Genomic DNA, 19,518 nt, shown 5'->3' on the forward strand with positions numbered 1-19,518 from the left:
CCCCCTTTTCCCCTTGTTTTCTCAACAGGGCAAAGAGGGGAAAATAAGATAAGCCAACCCTTGTGGGTAAAACAAAAGCAGTTTTAATATAAGCAAAACGAAGCAAAGGCCTGTGGGCAGAAGCAAAAGAAAACAGATTTATTCTCCAGTTCCCATGGAGAGGCGATGTCGGGCCTTCTCAGGATCAGGGCTCCCATAGGCGTAGTGGTTCCTCGGAGGACCAAGGGTGACCCCACCCCCTTCCTCCTTTCTCCCAGCTTTATCCTGAGCAGACGTCATATGGTCTGGAATATCCCTTTGGTCAGTTCGGGTCAGCTGTCCTGGCTGTGTCCCCTCCCAAGACCTTGCCCACCCCATGCCACTGCAGGGGGGCAATGTCGGAAAGATCCTTGGTGCTGTGTAAGCACTGCCCAGCAGCAGCCACAACACCAGGGTGCTACCAACACCCTGCCAGCTCCCAGCATAAACCACAGCACCGTGAAGGTGGCTATAGGGGAAAACCAATTCCAGCTCAGACAGACCCAGTACACTTGCATATATTATTTAAGACTTTTTTGCCTTTCTCACCTCATGGAGTGTGCTTATTACTGCCTCTAGTTTAATTTATGTTGGATTTTAAGGTTTGGTAGTGATTGCTTCCTTGAGGAAGATCAGAATACATCCTCATTTATCCTGATGGAAAATAAAGAGATTGACATTATTCAATATGGTTTTGGGACTCTCAAGATTTTGTTTTTTCACTCGCATAGACCAATCAAACTTTTAATGACTTGCCAATTAACATTTCTGCAGAATAGAAATAATCTATTCATACAGTGGCTTTGCTAGCTAAAGAGATTTTATGAACTGGTGTTTTCCCAGCTGCAGAACACAAAAGTGTTCACAGATGCTAACCAAATTGTCTAAGCTGACGATATTTTATTGCCTAATTAATGTTTTTAAGAGCACTTTCCTGATATATTTTTCCTCTTTATATTTTATGACTGCTTACATTTGATTTCTTTGTACTTGGTGAATAGGAATTAACAAGTGAAGGAGAAGATTTCAAAACCTGAAAATAGTCATCATCATAAATTAAGAAGGATTGTTCTCAGAGATTGCTACCTGAAATGGCATGTAAAAGTACTCTTTCCACAGCAGTGTTTCAAAGTCATCTTTGTCTTGTCATTCACTATAGGATATAAGAGAAAGACCTATGTCTTCTAAAACTTTTTTGTATTTGGTTTTCTTTGGTGACTGTCAGCCCTTCCAAGGTTTCTGTTACTAGGATCAGCAAACTGGTAAGTGGTCAGTGTTATGGATTAATCATAATTTAAAGTGAAATCACCACCTCCAAATTGGTTTTAGTGGTCAATAAAATGTATTAGCAAGCGAAAGTGAGCAAAACAGCGCTGGGTGTGCCGGGGAGTCTCTGCTCCACCAAGACACACACCTTACATCCCGAAACAGAGTCCTTTTAACGTGCAGCCTTCATGGATATTCATGAGGGTGGGGGTGCTCCCTGAGTTTGCAAGTCGTCAACAACTTTTCGCGGGCTTTTCTTTCGCGAGCTTTTTGCTGCCAGGGAAGGTTCGCCGGCTTTCCACCGTGGGGCAGGAGGGGGATGGCTCAGCACAGGTGTGCATGTATCCACAGTCCAGACAGGTCTAGACATAACAGCATTTGGCCTGAAGACGGCGGCCATTTTAACGCCCTTTTAACAACTGATTTTAACCATTAAAAAAACTATATACATAATGCCTTATCTCTTTTTAAACCTTAGGTTACATGCAAAGTGCAAAAACATTTAGAACCATAACACTCTCTGACCACAACAAAGTTCAGTTACAATACAATCTGATATTAACACAATTTATTTTTATATTTATTTTACTGAATAATATATTTAACCATAACTTGAGATTTGAATAACAAATATCATATAGGTTTTATTACAGTCAGGGCACGTGTTTTCAGCATTTTAACAAGGTGGCTTCAGTCATAGTGTAATTCAGATACTGTGCGGTAGTTCACCAATTTCTGAATGGCCAATATGTGTTATTGTTTGCCACACACTTTGCCTGTGAATTACTCAGAAGTCTGAGGACTTTACAAAGATGCCCTAGAAACCATGTGCAGAGACATTTCAGGTATTGGAGCAGAGCTAGACCTGGCTAGTTCTGTTTCTAAGCATCAGGCATCAAATTGTGATGCTGGTGTGAAGGTAAGTCCTGGCTTTCGGCTGGGCCAGGATGTTACTTCATTCCCTCTATGCAGCAGGACTCATCTAAGCCAGGATATGCCTGTGGCAGGTTGACCTTGACTGGCCACCAGATGCCCACTAAGCTCCTGGATCACTCTCCCTCCTCAGCAGGACAGAGAAGAAAATATGATAAAAAACTCATGGGTTGAGACAAAGGCAGTTTAATGATAAAAATGAAGTCCACACTGGGAAGGAAAGGTAAGCAAAAAGATTTGTTCTCTACTTGCCATCAGCAGGTGATATCCAGCCTGGGAAGTATGGCCCCAATATATGTAGCAGTTGCTTCAGAAGACAAACATCTTAATAATTAATATTGCCCCCCTCACTTTCTCTAAGCTTTTGTTGTTGAGCATGACATCTTGTGGTATGAAATAGCCCTTTGGTCAGTTTGAGTGAGGTGCCCCAGCTGTGTACCCTCCCAACTTCTTGCCCACCCACAGCCAACTGGCCACTGCAGGAGGTGTTGGAGAGACAGCCCTGATGCTGTTTGAGCCCTGAACAGCAGTAGCCCAAACGCTGGTGTGTTACCAACACTGTTCTAGCTACAAACATGAAGCACAGCTCTAGGTGGACTGCAGTGATGAATGTTAACTCCATCCTAGCCAGACCAAATACAGTGCCACAGCTCTTGGATGGCTGCTCTGCCTTTATGTAAACAGGTGGTCTAGATCCTGAAGAAGCAAGCTAGATAATTATAGCCTTACCTCTCCCTCACTAAGCTTTTTCTCAGCTTATTTTGGTGCTTGAAGTTATCAAATCCCGATGTGTGTTTTGCTTCATGAAAGCTTTCAAGATTTTACACAAAAATAAAGCATGGGAATACACCTAGAAAAAATAAAGCTCTTAAAATTTAAAGGAATTGGGTATACATAGAACAAAACCACCAACTTGTTAATATGGAAGATTCAATGCCAGCAGTCAAAGAACTCATCACAGACACTTAATCTTTATGGAAGAGTCCTCATCTATGACAGTATTGGTTGAGCAGTATCTCCCATTTTCATGAAATCCTTAAAGCCAAATCAATATAAAAACCTGCATAGTAGCATTGTATTCCCATCCATTACATCCTTGAGGAAACTACCTATCTTACCATGACGCATAAGCCCCCAATCACTGGATGCAGATCCTCAGAATAAAGACTTTCCTAAGCAGATATTTATTGTCAGGTTTTTATTTTAATTGGTGCCTTATCTCTGGGTCCTCAACAAGAATACGCTAGGGCACTTGTAAAGTATCAAGCAGAGAAGACATCCAGTGTTAGAAAAGCAAACAGAAAGTAGTCTAAAAAAGAAAGAGTATATTAATGATCAGAAGAAATCAAAGCGTTTAACCCTATGGGTGCAACTATCCACTTGTGAAGACATTCATAAAATTCCTAGCTATCCTGGATTGTGAAAGCATACAGTTGCTGCTAACAACATGGGCTTTCCTTGTATTTTTATTTCTGAAAACAATGTTTCCACTCTATCTAGTCTCAAACTCACAGGTTAGAAATAAACCAACTCAGGTCATCAGCTAGATTATAAGGAAAAAATGGAAAGCAGGTGCAAAAAAAGCTATTACAGGTACATGGATGATATGTGCTTATTCCGGGGTGCTGTAATAATCCACCCTGAGGGGAATAAGCAGAGTAGGGAGGGCACCAGATCGGTACACCAGCAGTAAGTGCAGTAGTGCAGATGCAAGCAGGGATGATACTGCACTGTGAAGGCAGGCTGCTTTCATCTCTTTAGTTTTTGTCCACCAGGTGTCATCTGAGAAGCACCTGATAGCTACTAAAGGCATAGCTTTTGCATTTTTTCTTTCTAGATACCAACAGAAATCTTTTACTGTCTATAGGTAACATAACCTGCATTCAGCCCTTTGGCTGTCTCTGTCCATCTTTACAAGATGATCTGATCTGACCCCATACTGGTACCATCAGCTTTGCTTCATTTGATGAGGACAGAGAGCGGTCATCACTTCTTCCTGTGACACCTGTCCTGGGGTGCTAGCAGATATATCAATCTGGACACACAAAGGTTTGTTGCTCTGCAACCACAGCCCAGTTCAGTGTCCCTCAGTACCTTCTGCCAGTGCCTACCTTTCTCCAGATGCCAAGGATCTCCAGACTAGACAGTGGCAGTATAGAAGATCCCTCTTCTGTTCCCCAGATGAGCGTGTATTCCATTTACCCTAACTCATTTTTGCATATAGCTGTGCTTTAGGTAGAAAGGACTTTGCATGGTGGCATGATGGCAAGAAATGGTAGCTTGTCTTTCTGTAGGTGATCTATAGGTGATATATATTTGATCTACTGGTGATAGGAATAAAGAAGAGCTCTATTCATAATGTCCACAGAAATGCCTGCTCATCTAAACTACCATTTCCTTTACTTTCTGTAAAACATATCCTACATCTTTCAAGAAAATAAACATTCATCTGAGCCCTGACTGAAGTCTAGATTTCACACTAAAAGTGAAATGGAAGACCAAAAGGGAAATGAAAAAACTTGGAACAAATCCACATGATAAATCCAAGGGTCCCAAATGAAGGAGCACATCATTTTAGTGGTTTTCACTCTCTTGTGATTTATAACTGTGTAAATGACTACTGAATCTGATCTCTTAATAATTAATCATATTCCTTCCTTTTTTCCTCCAATTCTTTCCTTCTATTTTAATATTCTCTAGAATTTCCTTGTGTATTTTCACATCTCCCAGTCTTGGCTCTTCTGTAGTTCTCTCCTGGTTCATCAACCTTTCCTGTTACAAAAGGAAAATGTTTCCTGCAACTGTACTTGAAACAAAAAGAGATAGCAGGCATGCCAATAAAACACAAACGTTTCCTAATGTGATACTTAAGCCTCAGATGTTTTCTTAAAATCATTCTAAATGTGATGAAGGTGATAGTAATAAGTTCAAGTCCCAGTCTTCCAAAATACCTTCCTTCTTAGATCTGGCAAGTAGAGGACAGAAATGTGCTCTGGCAAAATTACAGAAAGTTTTAGGCTTGGCCAGATTTCAAAAACAGCAAGAAGTTGGAGGCTATCCCTGGTACATATTTGTATATTCAATCAACAACCTTAGCAGCTGCTTGTGCTCAAAACTGGCACACTGCATAGGTCACACTACTGACAGCAGCAGTCATGACAGGGCTTCAAGACCTTACTCAGCAGCTGTCTCTGCCACTTCTTTTTCATTATGAGGTTTTAATTTATCAGCTCCTATGCTACTGTTCTGTAACTGATTATTAATGTAATCAAGTGTGATGAACTTTCTTAAGGCCTTTCATTGGTCTTTTCTATGGCTTCTGCAAAAAACTGGCTGCCTACTTTGGACTCTCAGGAGCTTTTCTTCCTCCTGTCACATAAAGGCCAAGAGTCTACTAACTACAAAAACCTCAAATAAGTCAGAGGCAGATAAATGAGAATGCATTACCAAGGTTCTCTGTGAAGTGTGCTTCACAGAAAAGAGAGAGGTTCCTAGTTGCATGAGGAAAATGGCTGGCTGGCAAAACTGACCTATACTAGGAGCAAGTGTGAGGACATTTGTGCATGAAAGCAAACCTCCCATACACAAATAAAGAGAATCACTTGGTCTGTCACAAGTGTATGGGCTGCCATTGCTACAACTGGAAGTGTTTAAGAGTTTTGGCACTGTTTTCGTAATGGGCACATTAAAACGCTAAATTTTTATGATTACTTTTATTTTTCTCGGTTCTAGTCCCTACAGCTTCTATGGTAGCTGTGACAAGAGATTAAATCAATAATCAGTATTACATTTTTAATCATAATTTAAAAGCTACATTTTAGAATGTTGTACTTTACATTTTTTATTTGTAGTTACTGTAAATCCTTATGCTTAAGCAGCTAACTGAGCAGGTCTTGGGACTGTAACTGCACAACAAGTACAGACACACACTGCACAGTCACAGTCACAATTTTTGCCTCCACTATTCTGGATATATGGCTAAAAGGTGTAAGACATGCTCATTTGCTAGTTAACATGGAAGCTAGTCTTTGTAGTTTCAAAAGAGAGAATGTAAACAAAAAGTCCATTTACAGAAAGAAAAAAAAAATTGTCCAAATTCAGATTCAAGAATAAACTTGAAATGGTGACAAAAATTACTATTTTTATGTCCACCATAAAGCTACCCAGTTTCACGGATTATTCCAGATTTCAACAGCATAAACATTGTGGGTTTCACAGATCTACTCTTGAAATGAAAACAAGCGGTTGGCTAGCAGGTTTTATTCACATTCACTGAGTATTCTTTGACCAACACCCATTTATCAAAGAGAAACACCTTTCAGACCATATTAAACATTGCCTCTAATTTCACAGCTGGCCTCAGAACAGTTTACTGTAAAACATGATAGTATCTATGCAAGAATATACCTGTCTGTGCCAATATTAGGTCAAATAAATGTTTCGGCAAAAGATGCAGTAAATTTCTGTGAGTGTAAGATAGGATCTTGCTACTACTTTAGAGGAAAGGATATTAAGACCCTCAACACACTGTCCTGTTCCCTTGATCTTCCATGGTATCTCTCATGTGGAGTATAATGTCTCATAGTTGTGTGATGCTGAGATAAATGAGTTATTTCTGCCATGATCAAACATTTGCCCAAGTGAAGTTAGCAGAAACATTGCTGTGTGAACAAGTTAACACAAACACCATTTGTGTCTAACTTCATGCTTTTTGCTGAGGTTTTGAACATGTTTTTCTGGCTTTTAACACTGCCTTCAGGTTTTAGGACTTCTTGTGGTTGGGTCTCAACCACAAATACTACAGAAGAAGCATTCACAAGCAGTGTGAAAGGAAATAGAATGCTCAGGAGACTTTAAAGCTCTTTGTTTACACTATTGTCTTAGTTTTTAATTTCCCTGGATTTTAAAACCAAAAGAGCCCCAGTGGAAAAACTTTAGAAACAGAAATAGATGAGACAAGAGTGCAAGGAGATATTGATTACCAGTTATATATGCAGGTACTGATCTGGTAGCCTGCATACCGTTTCTACAAAACTGTGCTTGTATGGCCCTCCATGACACCAGTCTCGTGGTTCCCATCATAGCTCCAGGAAGTTGATGCTGTGATGGGAACCTGAAAAATACTCTGTGTAGATGATTTGCAGATGTGTTTGTTGACACTGATTTCTTACATATTTGGTCAACAAGAAACATGAAGTGAAAAGGATTTTTTTTCTCAAACTGCTTGTACTGATCCTTGGAAGGATCAACATGGCCATTATTGATTTCTGTCTGCAGCAGATAGAAATTAGAAAAGGTTTGAAATGAGCCAAAAGTGAAAGTGAATCTGAGTAGTGCTCTTCTGTTGGAAATCTTCAACATCAGGCAAGTGTTGTGCTAACAGGGGTTGAAAATACTATAATCAGTAAGTATCCCAGGGTCAGTCTGGGATCAGTGATTAGATTTTCTTCTTATATTTTTTAGTCTTTCCTATTTGTTTTTTTTGCTTTTCTTGGGTTGTCATATTTTTGTCCCTTTCAAAGCACAAAATGAAAGCATAGCACTTTGGATTAGTCCCTGTCTGTTGGCAGAAGAACAAAACATCAAGCTGTTATTTACAGTGGAAATGAATAGGCTATCAAGATGTATGAAACACAGCCATTTGCATGTAGGTGAAGAATACTTTTACATGCATAATGTGATATCAGATCTGCAAGGCGCTGAAGAAGGCTGGAGTGGAATAGCTCACAGTGGAGACATGGTGATGCAGTGGGCCTGGAACGGTGACAGGGATTCAGAGGATGTCACTCCTGCCTCTGGCATAGCTGCTTGGGGCACCTAAGGCCAGTCGCAATGGCACGGCCCATCCCTGCACTGGAACGTGCATTCTGTCGTGTGATGCTTAGGGAGCTTGTGTGGATAATGCTGCGGCACTGCTGCGAACCATAGTGTAGGAGGCCACATACCTGGAAACAGTTGATTTTGATAGGGATCTGGCTTGATGAGTTGTCCCCATGGGGACTATGAATTACCTACAGACCAGCAATTGTGGTTCTCCTTTCCATCCTGTGCTCAGTCTCTTTTTGGGTGCAATCAGTGTGATGTGTCTGACTGCCAGGTTATTTTTCACATCACAATTGCTCCTATCATGTTTGCAGTAAAACAGGTTCTTGCAAGCTTAAAAAGGGCAGGCACGGTGGTGTGTCCACAGCCATGAAGTCAAAAGGAGATGTTGGGCCTTTGAAATCTGGATCCTAAGTGTGATGTCACAACTTAGTCCCAGAAATATCCAAATTAGAATTGACCATATGTATTTTAACCCTTTCATTTCATACATCTTTTACATAGCTGATATTTTACTTGGGTGGATGAAGCAGCACCTGCTGTCAGTGCCCTACTACTACTGCTGGACCACCTCCAAGAAACAGGAGCTGCTTGATGGCCATTCTAAGCCTGCGCCTTCCTGCTGTGTTATGTCACATGCAGCATTAAAACCTAGTCCAAGTGCTAAATCCCATAACCAGGTACATACATAGATAACTTGACATGGTAGAGTAGGTCCTCCCTAAAACAAATATTTGTGGGCTCAGATTCCAAAGTACTGAGGAATATGTTACACAATCCCCATCTCAGCACTGACTGCTAGCCTCAAGACACATTCTGTGGGAACATGCTGATACATATACATGTTCTGGTTTTAAACACTCTTGAAAATAAGCTTAGCTATCATTCCTTATCTAACAGCTCTATCTTATCTCTATTATACAGTATCAAGCTGCTTTCCTTATATTGCTATGTCTGATGTGCCAGCAAGATTGAAATCCTCTCTATAAAGATGCCAAAGGAGCACAGGGAGAAAAAGAAAGATAACTGCTTGGGTCACAATCAGCAATTAGAGGAAAGAACAGTGGCAAGGGAATCTACAGATGCTTGTGTAACCCAAGTGCAACTCCTGAAACTTAATGCACAGGAATTAATCCAAAACACAAACATCAGGTTCTTCCAAATGCTTTTTTATTCATAACACAAAAATTTTGAAGATTTTAATCATAGTGTGCTTGTTCGCAAATCAGGCCATACTTCCCAATACACCCTTTTTCTGAGTTAACCTCCATCTGACCAAAAAGGTGTTGCATAAAAGACAGCATTCACAATAAACATGATACAAAATTGTACCAAATGGCCATACCCCAGACCTGTGTTGTAGCTGCCTTACATGACACTCTCAGCACAGAATGGTCTAAACATTCCTCCTCATATGTGGAAGGCTTTCTGTGGGAAGTGCTTGAGATGGCAGCTGCTGTCAGGGCTCACCAAAAGCACCAAACCTACCAATTTTCTGTCAGTAATTGCCATTTTCTCTCATGCTCTAGTCCTGAGGACATTTTGCTTCTGACCATCTGTTATGCCAATTATTAGGCCTAGCATAATGGACACAGCCTGCATAAAGATGAACCAACATCCAAGTTGTATTTGATACAAAAGGGTCAGTACATGGGTGAGCACTAGGAGTACAAACAAGTTAGTCAGATTATACATAATTGACATCAATCCCACTGACCCCAACAACACCGCATGACCAACAATGGGTAGAATAAATGGTGAAATGCAGTCTCCCATAGAAGGGACAGGAGACAACCGAGTCAACAAATCAAACACATAAGACCAAGGGAGCCACATACTGAATCTCTACACAGCCCACATTTACAAAAGCCAGACCTGACTGGAGCCCAGGCCCAGGGTGGCAGGAGGTCCTTCCCCAACAGGAAACTCTGCACAGGGCATCCACCTCACAGACAGACACTGCCCCTTCCTGCAAGTGGTCCCAGCTTTTATCCCTAAGTGGGACACCTGACCCTTGTTTACTCAATGCAGACACCTGGGGCTCATTTACCTCATGGCTCTCCCTGCAAGGCCGGCTACACTCTGGAGGGGAGCCTAAAGGCAAACTCACCTCCCCTTTGTGAAGGGCTGTGGGAATCACCCAGATGTCAACCTTAATTTGGGGCTTGGGGTTGAACCCCCAGCATTTCACCATCTGCACACGTGTATTTCATCTGTTGCGTGTTGACTGGGAGGGTGAACATTGTCTATGCAGTTCTCCCATGCTCTGCTCTCTTGGGGCAACCCTGCACACAGCTGCTGCAGTGACATGACAGCTAGGTGCCCAGGGATGGATGCCCTGAATATTCGGATATATTTCTTGTACCACATTGTAAAAGTAGGGCCAAAGCACTCAAGAAATGGACAGACTGTTAAAACTGACCTTTTTGTCAAGTGTTTGCACCACTCTCAGTATTAGCTAGAGTTTCAGAATGTGCCCTTCCCCTCAATACCTGTGTGTGCACCTATGTAATGGAAATACTGTTTGTCTTTGCAAACCCATGTGTCCATTATACTCATATAAATTTCAGTGTGTTACATTATTTTATACAACTGGCCTGCTACTGAAGTAAGACATAATTAAATAGAAATACCTTTTATTATAGTGATTAAGAGCTACCAGGAAGTAAAATTTTGGACTTTACTTGAAAAAGAGGTATTCACTGTTTACTTGCAAAATAGAGACAATGCCCACTGAGTCTCAGATACGCCACCCCATGCTAAAGGCGTATGGGCATCCCTCAGATACGCCACCCCATGCTAAGTGGGTTTGGGCATATTGTCATGCACAAGTCTTTTGAAAGACTATGTTTATCTGGAGCTAAATCATAGATATAATTTCTACCCAGACTTGCACTGTGGAGGGTACAACCAGCTTAAGCTTTTTTGTTCCAAAGACAAATGCTCCCCATTTAAACTAAAATAGATGTTCCCCTGATTATAAAGTCTAGTAATAGCAATACTGATAAATTTCCCTACATTTGTACCAGTACTCCTAGTGGATATAACTGAAAAGCTGGTTTAAAGTGGTTAATGTTACATTTTCATTTGAAATGGCTGAGCAAAAGCCAGTTAACTAAAAGCCAGAAATGGATCAGTATTACAGATTTTATGCATTGCTTGCAGAACTGCTCCAAAACACTGTGCACTCCCAAAATATTAATGACATAGCTAAAAACCAGACAGTAAACACTTTTGGTGCATATGGAATTAGGGGGCTTAAATGCTGTTATCTTCATAATTGCCTAAAGTATTAGCAGACCAGAGCATAATGGTGTTTATATTTTGAATAGAATACAATCCAATGTAAAGATTAACATAAAAATTTAAAGCAAAAAAAAAATCTTAGCTCTCTTTCAAAAAACAAAGTAATCTAATATTGATAAATAAATTAATCAAATAATCTAAAGTTGAATTGGACCAACAGATTGCATTTTCACTTTATGAAAGTTTTATGCACAATCCAGCAATCTACAGGCTTCTGATTCTTGTTGGCATTGGCAAAAATTTGATTTCTAAATACATTTTAAAGTTCTGTCTGCATAGAAGTAAGAATATAACACCTGGACAAGTATGATGTGATTCAGGAAGAGGAACATTAAATTCTGTCATCCAAGGTATCTGTTTCATTAGTCTTGAGGAAATTATGTTCTTGGCTTTTGTCAATATATTGAATGTCTTCCAGAAACATTTCTTAAAGAAGAATATTAGAACATTTAATTGTTCTTCCATGATATCTAGACAAAATCAATGTGGCACTATAATGTCTACTCTGAAATACATCAAATATCACAATGCTTGAGCAGCAGCTCAAATTATCTAAATAAACAGACCTCTGTTTCTAGTTTTTATTTGTTTTTACTGTTGCAGTTTAAAAATACACTAAAATAAATTTAAATATACACTAAAATATTAAATGAGTCAACATCAAAGTGATTGTCTCAGCAGGGCCATAATGTTAGGGGTCACGTGAGGCAGTTCATGGGAGAAGACAGAATTTGCCCTCTGCTCTTGCATGTGGCAAATCCCTTAGAGGTAATGAATGAGCTTCTGGGGGGCTAGCTGACAGGGAAATTAGAAAGGGAAAGGCTGCTGGTAAAACACAGCCAAAGCTCATGGGGGAATGACCACCATTCAGCAGAGTGCCCATGGTCTCCTGGAAGCTTACATCAGGACAAATCCAGAAGTTGCCCCCAGAAGCTGCTGAAGGGCTGCTCAAGGTTGTGGTGGGAATCGCTTCTTGGGATGGTGACCACCTGGAGACACACGGCTGCTCCCCTACAAGGCCCAAATAGCTGCCAAAGCTGATGAATGGACTGCAGACATGCTAAGTACACATGCTTGCCAAGTATCCCCTTACAAGCCAATGCATCTAACATGTTTTCAGAAAAGGACTCCCTTGCTGTCTTCTGCATCATGTAACTTCTGCTATTAATGACATCTTTTAAATTTAGCCTATTGACCTCTTTAACAGAAAAAGATTTAGCTTTTATATTACCATCTGGTGCCTTTTAAGCTTTGTTCTTCTACAAAATGTTGTCCTCCAAATGGGTAAACTTGTCAATGCCATCATATACTTCCAATATTTTTTTTTTGTGGGCACAAAATAATAAAAAGTCAAATGTGTAGTTATAGTAGAAATTCTTTAAATTAGATCCTATTCAAATTATTCTTGATTGTTCAGAGAATTTTTGCCGATGAAGTGTTGTCAGATCTCTTTGGCTGGGCAAACAAGGAGAAATGCCAGTAGTTTTAGCTCCATACTCTTCCTATTGCTTTCATCTGCACAGGGACAGATGGAGTCCCTGTTTGTTAGAGTTGGTCTAAACTGAAAGTCTTGCCAGAAGGCAGATGCATTTTCTGGCTTGGGTTTGTAGACTGGCAAACATTTGGATGGCAAAATTTCCTGGGTGAGACAAGGCGGTCAAGTGAAAGCCCATTTTCAGCCTTCAGAACTTAGATCAAACATGAAATTACCTAAAAATTAAGACTGGAAAGTGTACAAGGGCCTGTCCAAGGGCTGAACATGGGAAACCCAGGAGACATTCAGGTTGTTCTCATCTGATTCCGGCCCAGGTGCCTGGATTCCCCATGTCTTCTGATGTTAGTTGTAAATGCTGTAACTTCGAAGAGGGTTGGATTGAGTTTGTAGATCAAGTATGCAGGTCTTTATGAAGGTTAACTAACCAGTTAATCTGCAAAAATTACAATTTTCCCAAGGGAAACTGGAGCTCTGAAATTTTGAAAAGAGTAAGTCTTCCCAGAACAAACCCTTTGCACTTTGAAGAATGTTTCTTTCATCAGTGCTTCTGTGGAAAAAGATTTAAAACAATAATATTTTCTCCTTTTGACTCCATTCCAAACAGCAATAAATTTTCCCTCTTACTTTCTGTGAAGGCTTGGTTAACTGGCTAACAAGTGACTTGTACCACCACAGTAACAAAAGACCTGATGCATTTCAGTTGTAATGGAAGCAACAAGAATTCTTGTTTCTCTTGTTCCTGTGCAACTTTCAGCATTTCTGAAGGAACTATGAAAGCCTGAATGCGCAAAAATCACTAAGCTTTTTTGAACATTGGGAAGAAAAGAAAAAGAGGGGGCAGGTTTCCTGCCTTGTTTCTCAGAAAGAACAAGAAAATAAGTTAAATCAACAAACAATTTAATTTCTGCAAAGAAATGGCAGGAAAAATGGATTTATGTGTGTATCAAGGGGAACTTCTACACAGACTGCTACAGGGAACAGGGCAGGCTGTCTCTTTAAGCTCAGAGCCTGAGTGCCAGCAGAGCAAAAAGTTAAGAGGCCAAACCTAACCTTACTAAGTAAAATACAAATTACTTAATGGCAAATAAAAGAGGACATTAATTTATTATGGATTTTTTTAAATTTGTTTACAGCAGACATATAATTTACTTCAGCTCAAGTTTTCTACTGGCCTAGGAACCTGCAAATGTGCCAAGTCACCTTCCTCCAGCTCAATCAGTCGATATAAGTTATAAATTTTGAGTATATATTCCACTTGTCTGATCTAGCATTCCCCGCACTCAGTGGGCTAGATCTGATTTAATCAACACTTTTTTGGCTGGTGTTCATCCTGTTGACTTCCACACAGTTGGTCTAGTAGCAACAAGGTAGCCCCCATACAATTAAGTGCTCTGCTACCTACAGCAGTGCAGTGGCAACAGGATGCATCTCAGGCAAGCACCGATCTGCCAGAAATCCTATTTAAAGACTCCACTGCTGAAGCCTGAGGTGTTGCACTAACTAATTTCTCTCTAGTTAGTTTAGAGCTAGTTTAATGTTAGCTGGGGAATTAATAGACTGCAGCCACCAAGAGAGCTGACAGTTTTATTGGTAGATGCAGTGTCAACAGGACAAAAAAAAGAGCCAATGCTATTCAAGTGCCGCTTCAAATGTTGTGGTGCAGGAGCACATATCAGGAAGGCCTCATCCAACACCCTGTGAACTCAGTGACTGTAATTTCATGATTTTACTGCAACAGATCCTTAGACACAAGTAATAGCTGGAAAGTGAGAAACATTGCTCTGACAAATAATAGTAATAATAATACCTTTCTTTTCATAGCAGGCATCCCCTTCTACAGTTGTGACTTCAGTGCTGACCAAAGATACCTGTGATTTTGCATCTCCTGTGCAAATAAATTCACTGGACCTTATTGGAAATATGTGCTTAAGCTTTAGACATACTTGTACAAAGACTAAGCCTGAGCAAAAGCTAGGATTTGTAAAGTAATTTGAAATGAAAGATATTTGGAAATGCAAATGTATACTGTTATGGTTATTTCTTTCCTGATTTTGCATGTTACTTTTTTCTCATTAGAATATTTCTCCTTCTTCACAAAAAGTCTGTAGAACATCCCATTTCTTAGAATAAGAGAAGACAACATAAAAAGAAATGTTTTTCTTTGGATACCTGGACCTAAATACAAAGCAACATACTATTCTGTCCTGCTCTTAATGTGAAGATGCTTTAAAATTAATCTGAAAATACTTACCAGTTAATTTGAAATTGCTAGGAGTATAACTGCACTGTGACTTTGTTCTTGAGACATTTCTAAGGCATATATTGACATCTCTTTAGAAAGGCATTTTCATGATGTAATTTTGAAATAACACACAGTCAAGCCTATGGTGCTACAGACATTATCTCATCTGTTACAGCTGCCTGTGCAGCTCCAGACTGTGATGAAATGTGTCTTTGATAATGAAGTGTGACCAAATTACAACTTAAAAAATAAGACATACAAGTTCTGCTTCCCATATACCTTTAATACCCTTTCCAGTGTGTATACTGGGAAATGACTGTCCACCAGGGAAAAAAGTCACAGAGGTAGAAAGAAGTCATCAGTTCTGAAATTTCATGGTAGTAAAGCTGTAGATGCTTGCTGCCAGTTTGCTGTGCCCAGAGGTTTCAATTGTGCAGCTGGCAGAGGTCTAGCAGCACACAGCTTACCTCTGAGAGACCCACTGATGGTCCCCATGAGAGCAAGTTGGTATGTACTACCCTGCAGTCTAGCATGTACATGTTCTGAAGAGGCTTATAGCTCCATAAAGAACATTTCATGGGCCTACCATGATATTTACTTATCACTAGATATATTTATTTTGTATAGAAAATGGAAGGAACTAAAAACTAACTTTCCAACAAAAGAAACTTCCTCAGCTAATGGGAAAACCATGAAAACTTGCCACAAGAGAAAATCTTAAGCACATATTTAGTGTTTTTTCCAGGTTTCTATCCAGAAAATTACTTTTTCTAAAACAGTGTAGAAGTTGCTGAGTATGGCTGGGGCCACATTTGAAGTCTGGCAGTCTTATCTGGGGGAAAAAAAAAAAAAAGAAAGAAAAAGCAGTTTCAGAGACTCACAGGAAGGGTCTTGCAGTAACCCATGCATGACAGAGCTGTTGACTTTGACAGTAAAAAGCATACGTTCAATGTATTAAAAGAGACCAGCCAGGAAAACCAGCATGGGGTGAATGTGTACGTGCAAACACATATTATACATTCTGTCAATGTCAGTTCCTTTTTCATGGGTAGCCAGTCTTGTATTGACTTTTTCCAGCGTCTGTTATTTATGTGCTGTTACTATCATTATGTGGTATTATCATTAATGTAGTAGCATTATTATAAATGTGGTAGCATTCTTCTTATTGTTACAGGGTATTATTTCAACATCTGATATTTAGTAAACCATAGAGGCATTTATGTTTTAAGATGGGCACACGTGCAGCTAATCCTTCCCAGAAATTGTGTCCAGAGTAAGGTGGACTGCTGATGTGCTCCCTGTAGACCTGCTACTCTAAGTTTCCTACCCTGAAGACAAAACAGTTGTCACCATTTGGTCCAAATGAAGATGCTCTTGACCTGATTCCTGATTTTGTTTATATCACATATGCATTCCTTATTTACACATAGAAAAATCAGGACGGAAGAAAGTCTTCTGCCTGTGAGGTGAGAGAACGAAGTACCATTAGGCTGCAAAGCTCAGCTTTGCAGAAAATTAGCTTTGCACAAGTACAAACACATGTTTATCAGATAGAATGTGCATCAACAAACACCATTACACAATTTACCTTCCTTTGATCATATCACATGGTTTGCCAAGCTTATCTAGTGAATGAAGCAAGCAGTTGACATAAAGTGTTGCCCAAGCAGAAAATAAACTTTGCTCAAGTATCAGGGAACACAAGCAAGTTACTGGACTTGTCCATATCAGCTTAAAGTAAAATTATCTAGCTTTTATTTCTTCTGTGGGGACCTGACACACTCCGCATCAAACTCAAATTAAGAGGTAGAATTTTTTTAAACTTACATATCATTGCAAACATGGACATAAATCAAGAAAAAAAGGTAAACTTCAGAAACACATACTGCAGTGGCTAAGCAATCTAGTTTATGCCTTTTCTATATTTGAAAATTTAACAGAAGTGGTTGTTGGGAAGAAGGGCAGCAGTGTGAATGAAATAGGCCTGTACGGGGTTCTTTGAGCAGTCAGAAGTTACAGGTCAATTTGACTTTGAACCAGCAATAGGACTATCTTACTGCATTTAATTTGATTTGGTTGGCTATGATTTACTCTTCAGTGGTTCTCCCATTTGTAGAAGTCAGTATATGACTTGGGTGACTCATTACAACATGTAAATTTTTTTTAGTTTGGCTTGATTGTGAGTGTTTGCTTTCTTTATTTTATCCTGAGAGATTTAAGTCATCAGAAGAGAGGCTGAAAACCACCTCAATTTCTCTAGGGTTAGGGTGATGTTCAGCCAAACCCCCACAGAAGTCAGAGAGGAACATCAGATCCTTACATGCTACTGCAGTCAGGGCTTAGATGGTTACTATTCTGACTTTCCCAAAGTTATGAGGCTCCTGGGTTTTCTGTGCTCTCCCAAGAAAGCATTAAGGTTTCCAGGATACATGCTGCAAAACTCAGGGATCAGAGTTATGCTGGGCCAGTTTTGCTTTCTGCTTACTATGGGGTAGGTCTCACCCCACCAAAATGTAGATCAGACTCAGGGTCTCCATGTGTTGTGAGTGGGGTAGCAGGGCCATCCTGGGACAATTGCAGCATCTTGAAGATTTCTGGGGAAAGGGTGCCTCAGTTCTGTCCCTTCTCTGTGCAGTGGTCTCTCTAGGGAGCAAAAACAGTGAGACAAAGATGATGCTGGGGTTCTCTGCACATGAGGTGCCACACTGCTGCTGTGAGCTGGGTGACACTGCTGAACCAGGGTTGAGCAGCTGGTTTACAGTGGAGAGTGGTTCCCTACATGTATTTACATTTCTCACGCCAGATTTCTTACTGTGTATGAATCACTTTTCAATGATTTGGCCATGTACTGTTGAATAAAAAGGTCCTATTTTTTTCCCAATTTTTTGCCTGTTAATATTAGTACTGCTGTTATAGACTCCCACTTGGTTTATATGACAATCTTAAGTGTTCAGAGTATGAAAAGTTTAGTAGAATCCAGAAGACACCAGCAAAAAAACATCCTTTTTTGTTCCTCGGTGTACACTCAAGAAATAAATGGGGCACAGATTTGAGCAGAGAACTAATGTTACAGCCACCTGGGTTCTTTGGTGAGTCCACCTCCACACTTATCAGTCCATGTTAGTGCAGTTTTCTCCCCTGTATATCCTCTTTGAAGCATTCCATTTCAGTCTAGCATCAGTCATGTGAATATGAACAGATATATCTGCCTAATTTAATTTAACACCAGGTTTGTGAAAATGGAAACTGATGGCTCACAAGGATTGTTCTAGAACTGGCTCATTAGACTCTGGAGAAAATATCACAGTGACTTTTCCAGAGTGGGCAAATGTAGTTCCCTGAAAAAACACACTGTACTAACTGATAAGCCCCCCTGGGCTGGCTGGACTTTATTGCTCTGTGTGTGTATGTAACATCCTGCCTGCCTCTGAATCAGGCTTATTTACATAAAGGCTACTTGTGCGAATAAAAACGCTGTTGTTCCAAAGGACACATGACAAACAGTTGAAAAGTGTATTGAGTTTCTAGTTGGCGTAAACCCAAGTCCTCAGTGTTTACACAAAGAGTCCCCAACTCATAAGTAGCACGTACAATAGAAAGTAATGATATTCTGGCATCAAAAGCTTTTACATAGTTTGGAGTCTCAATTACAAGAAAACCCCAAGGTGCTGTATACACAGGTATATCGATCTTCATATGATTAATTTCTAGTATCAATACTGTAATTAATAAACATTTGAAAACAAAGGTAAAAAGGACTAGTGCAGCAATGACAGAGTGAAGAGGTGCTCTGAAGTGTTGTGAGGTTAAAAGGTGGGAAACATGCAATGAAACTTCTACAATGCTTGAAAACACCCTGTTGCTTTGTCAGGAACTCCAGCTGTGCCACTTAACTGTGGTGAGCATTAGTCATGAAGCAAGCCACCCTTCTGGGAGGGAATTGGAGTTAATGATCCTGCCTTTAAAGGGGCTTCCTAATGCAGGAAGTCTCTCCAGCCTCAAGCCTGCAGTCTTTTATTGCAGCAGGGATCATCATCCTTGTTAGGACTTCTTCTGCAGTATAACTGATAAAAATCTAGTTTGCAAGCCTAGTAATGAAGTGAGTCCTAATGCATTTTCTACAATATTACAACCTTGCGTGCCTTGGGGTAGTAATAGCCTTTGATGCCTTTTGGAAACAAGAGACCTGCCCTAGTGTGTGGTAGATCCCTCCTAGCCCACCTTCCTACACTGTGGGCAAGAACACTTCTGGGAATCCATCTAGGAAGATTTGTGAGGGCCTTTTGCTACAATGGCTGGCCCTTCCAGATGTCAGATTAGGCAGATGTTGTCATTGCAAAGTGGCTCCAGATCTGCCAGATTGCTTCCCAAGGAATATCTCCCAGCCTCACGTGGCTTAAGTGACATGGAGGTGTCAGTGTTGGACTCTGTGAAA

The 19,518-nt window shown here is 40.2% G+C and overlaps 1 protein-coding gene across 1 annotated transcript in view; it reads right to left on the bottom strand.

The window, feature by feature from the left end:
• The window catches only part of CCDC112 (coiled-coil domain containing 112), an 11,581-nt gene extending 9,897 nt beyond the window's left edge, over window positions 1–1,684 (bottom strand). The window contains exon 1 of the mRNA XM_026865762.1: window positions 1,526–1,684. Coding sequence (XP_026721563.1) covers window positions 1,526–1,684 — 159 coding nt within the window. The remainder of the gene's footprint in view (window positions 1–1,525) is intronic.
• Between the last annotated feature and the right edge of the window lie 17,834 nt (window positions 1,685–19,518).

Source organism: Athene cunicularia, assembly GCF_003259725.1.
Source record: "Athene cunicularia isolate RWA chromosome Z unlocalized genomic scaffold, athCun1 chrZ_part1, whole genome shotgun sequence".
Lineage (NCBI taxonomy): Eukaryota > Metazoa > Chordata > Aves > Strigiformes > Strigidae > Athene > Athene cunicularia.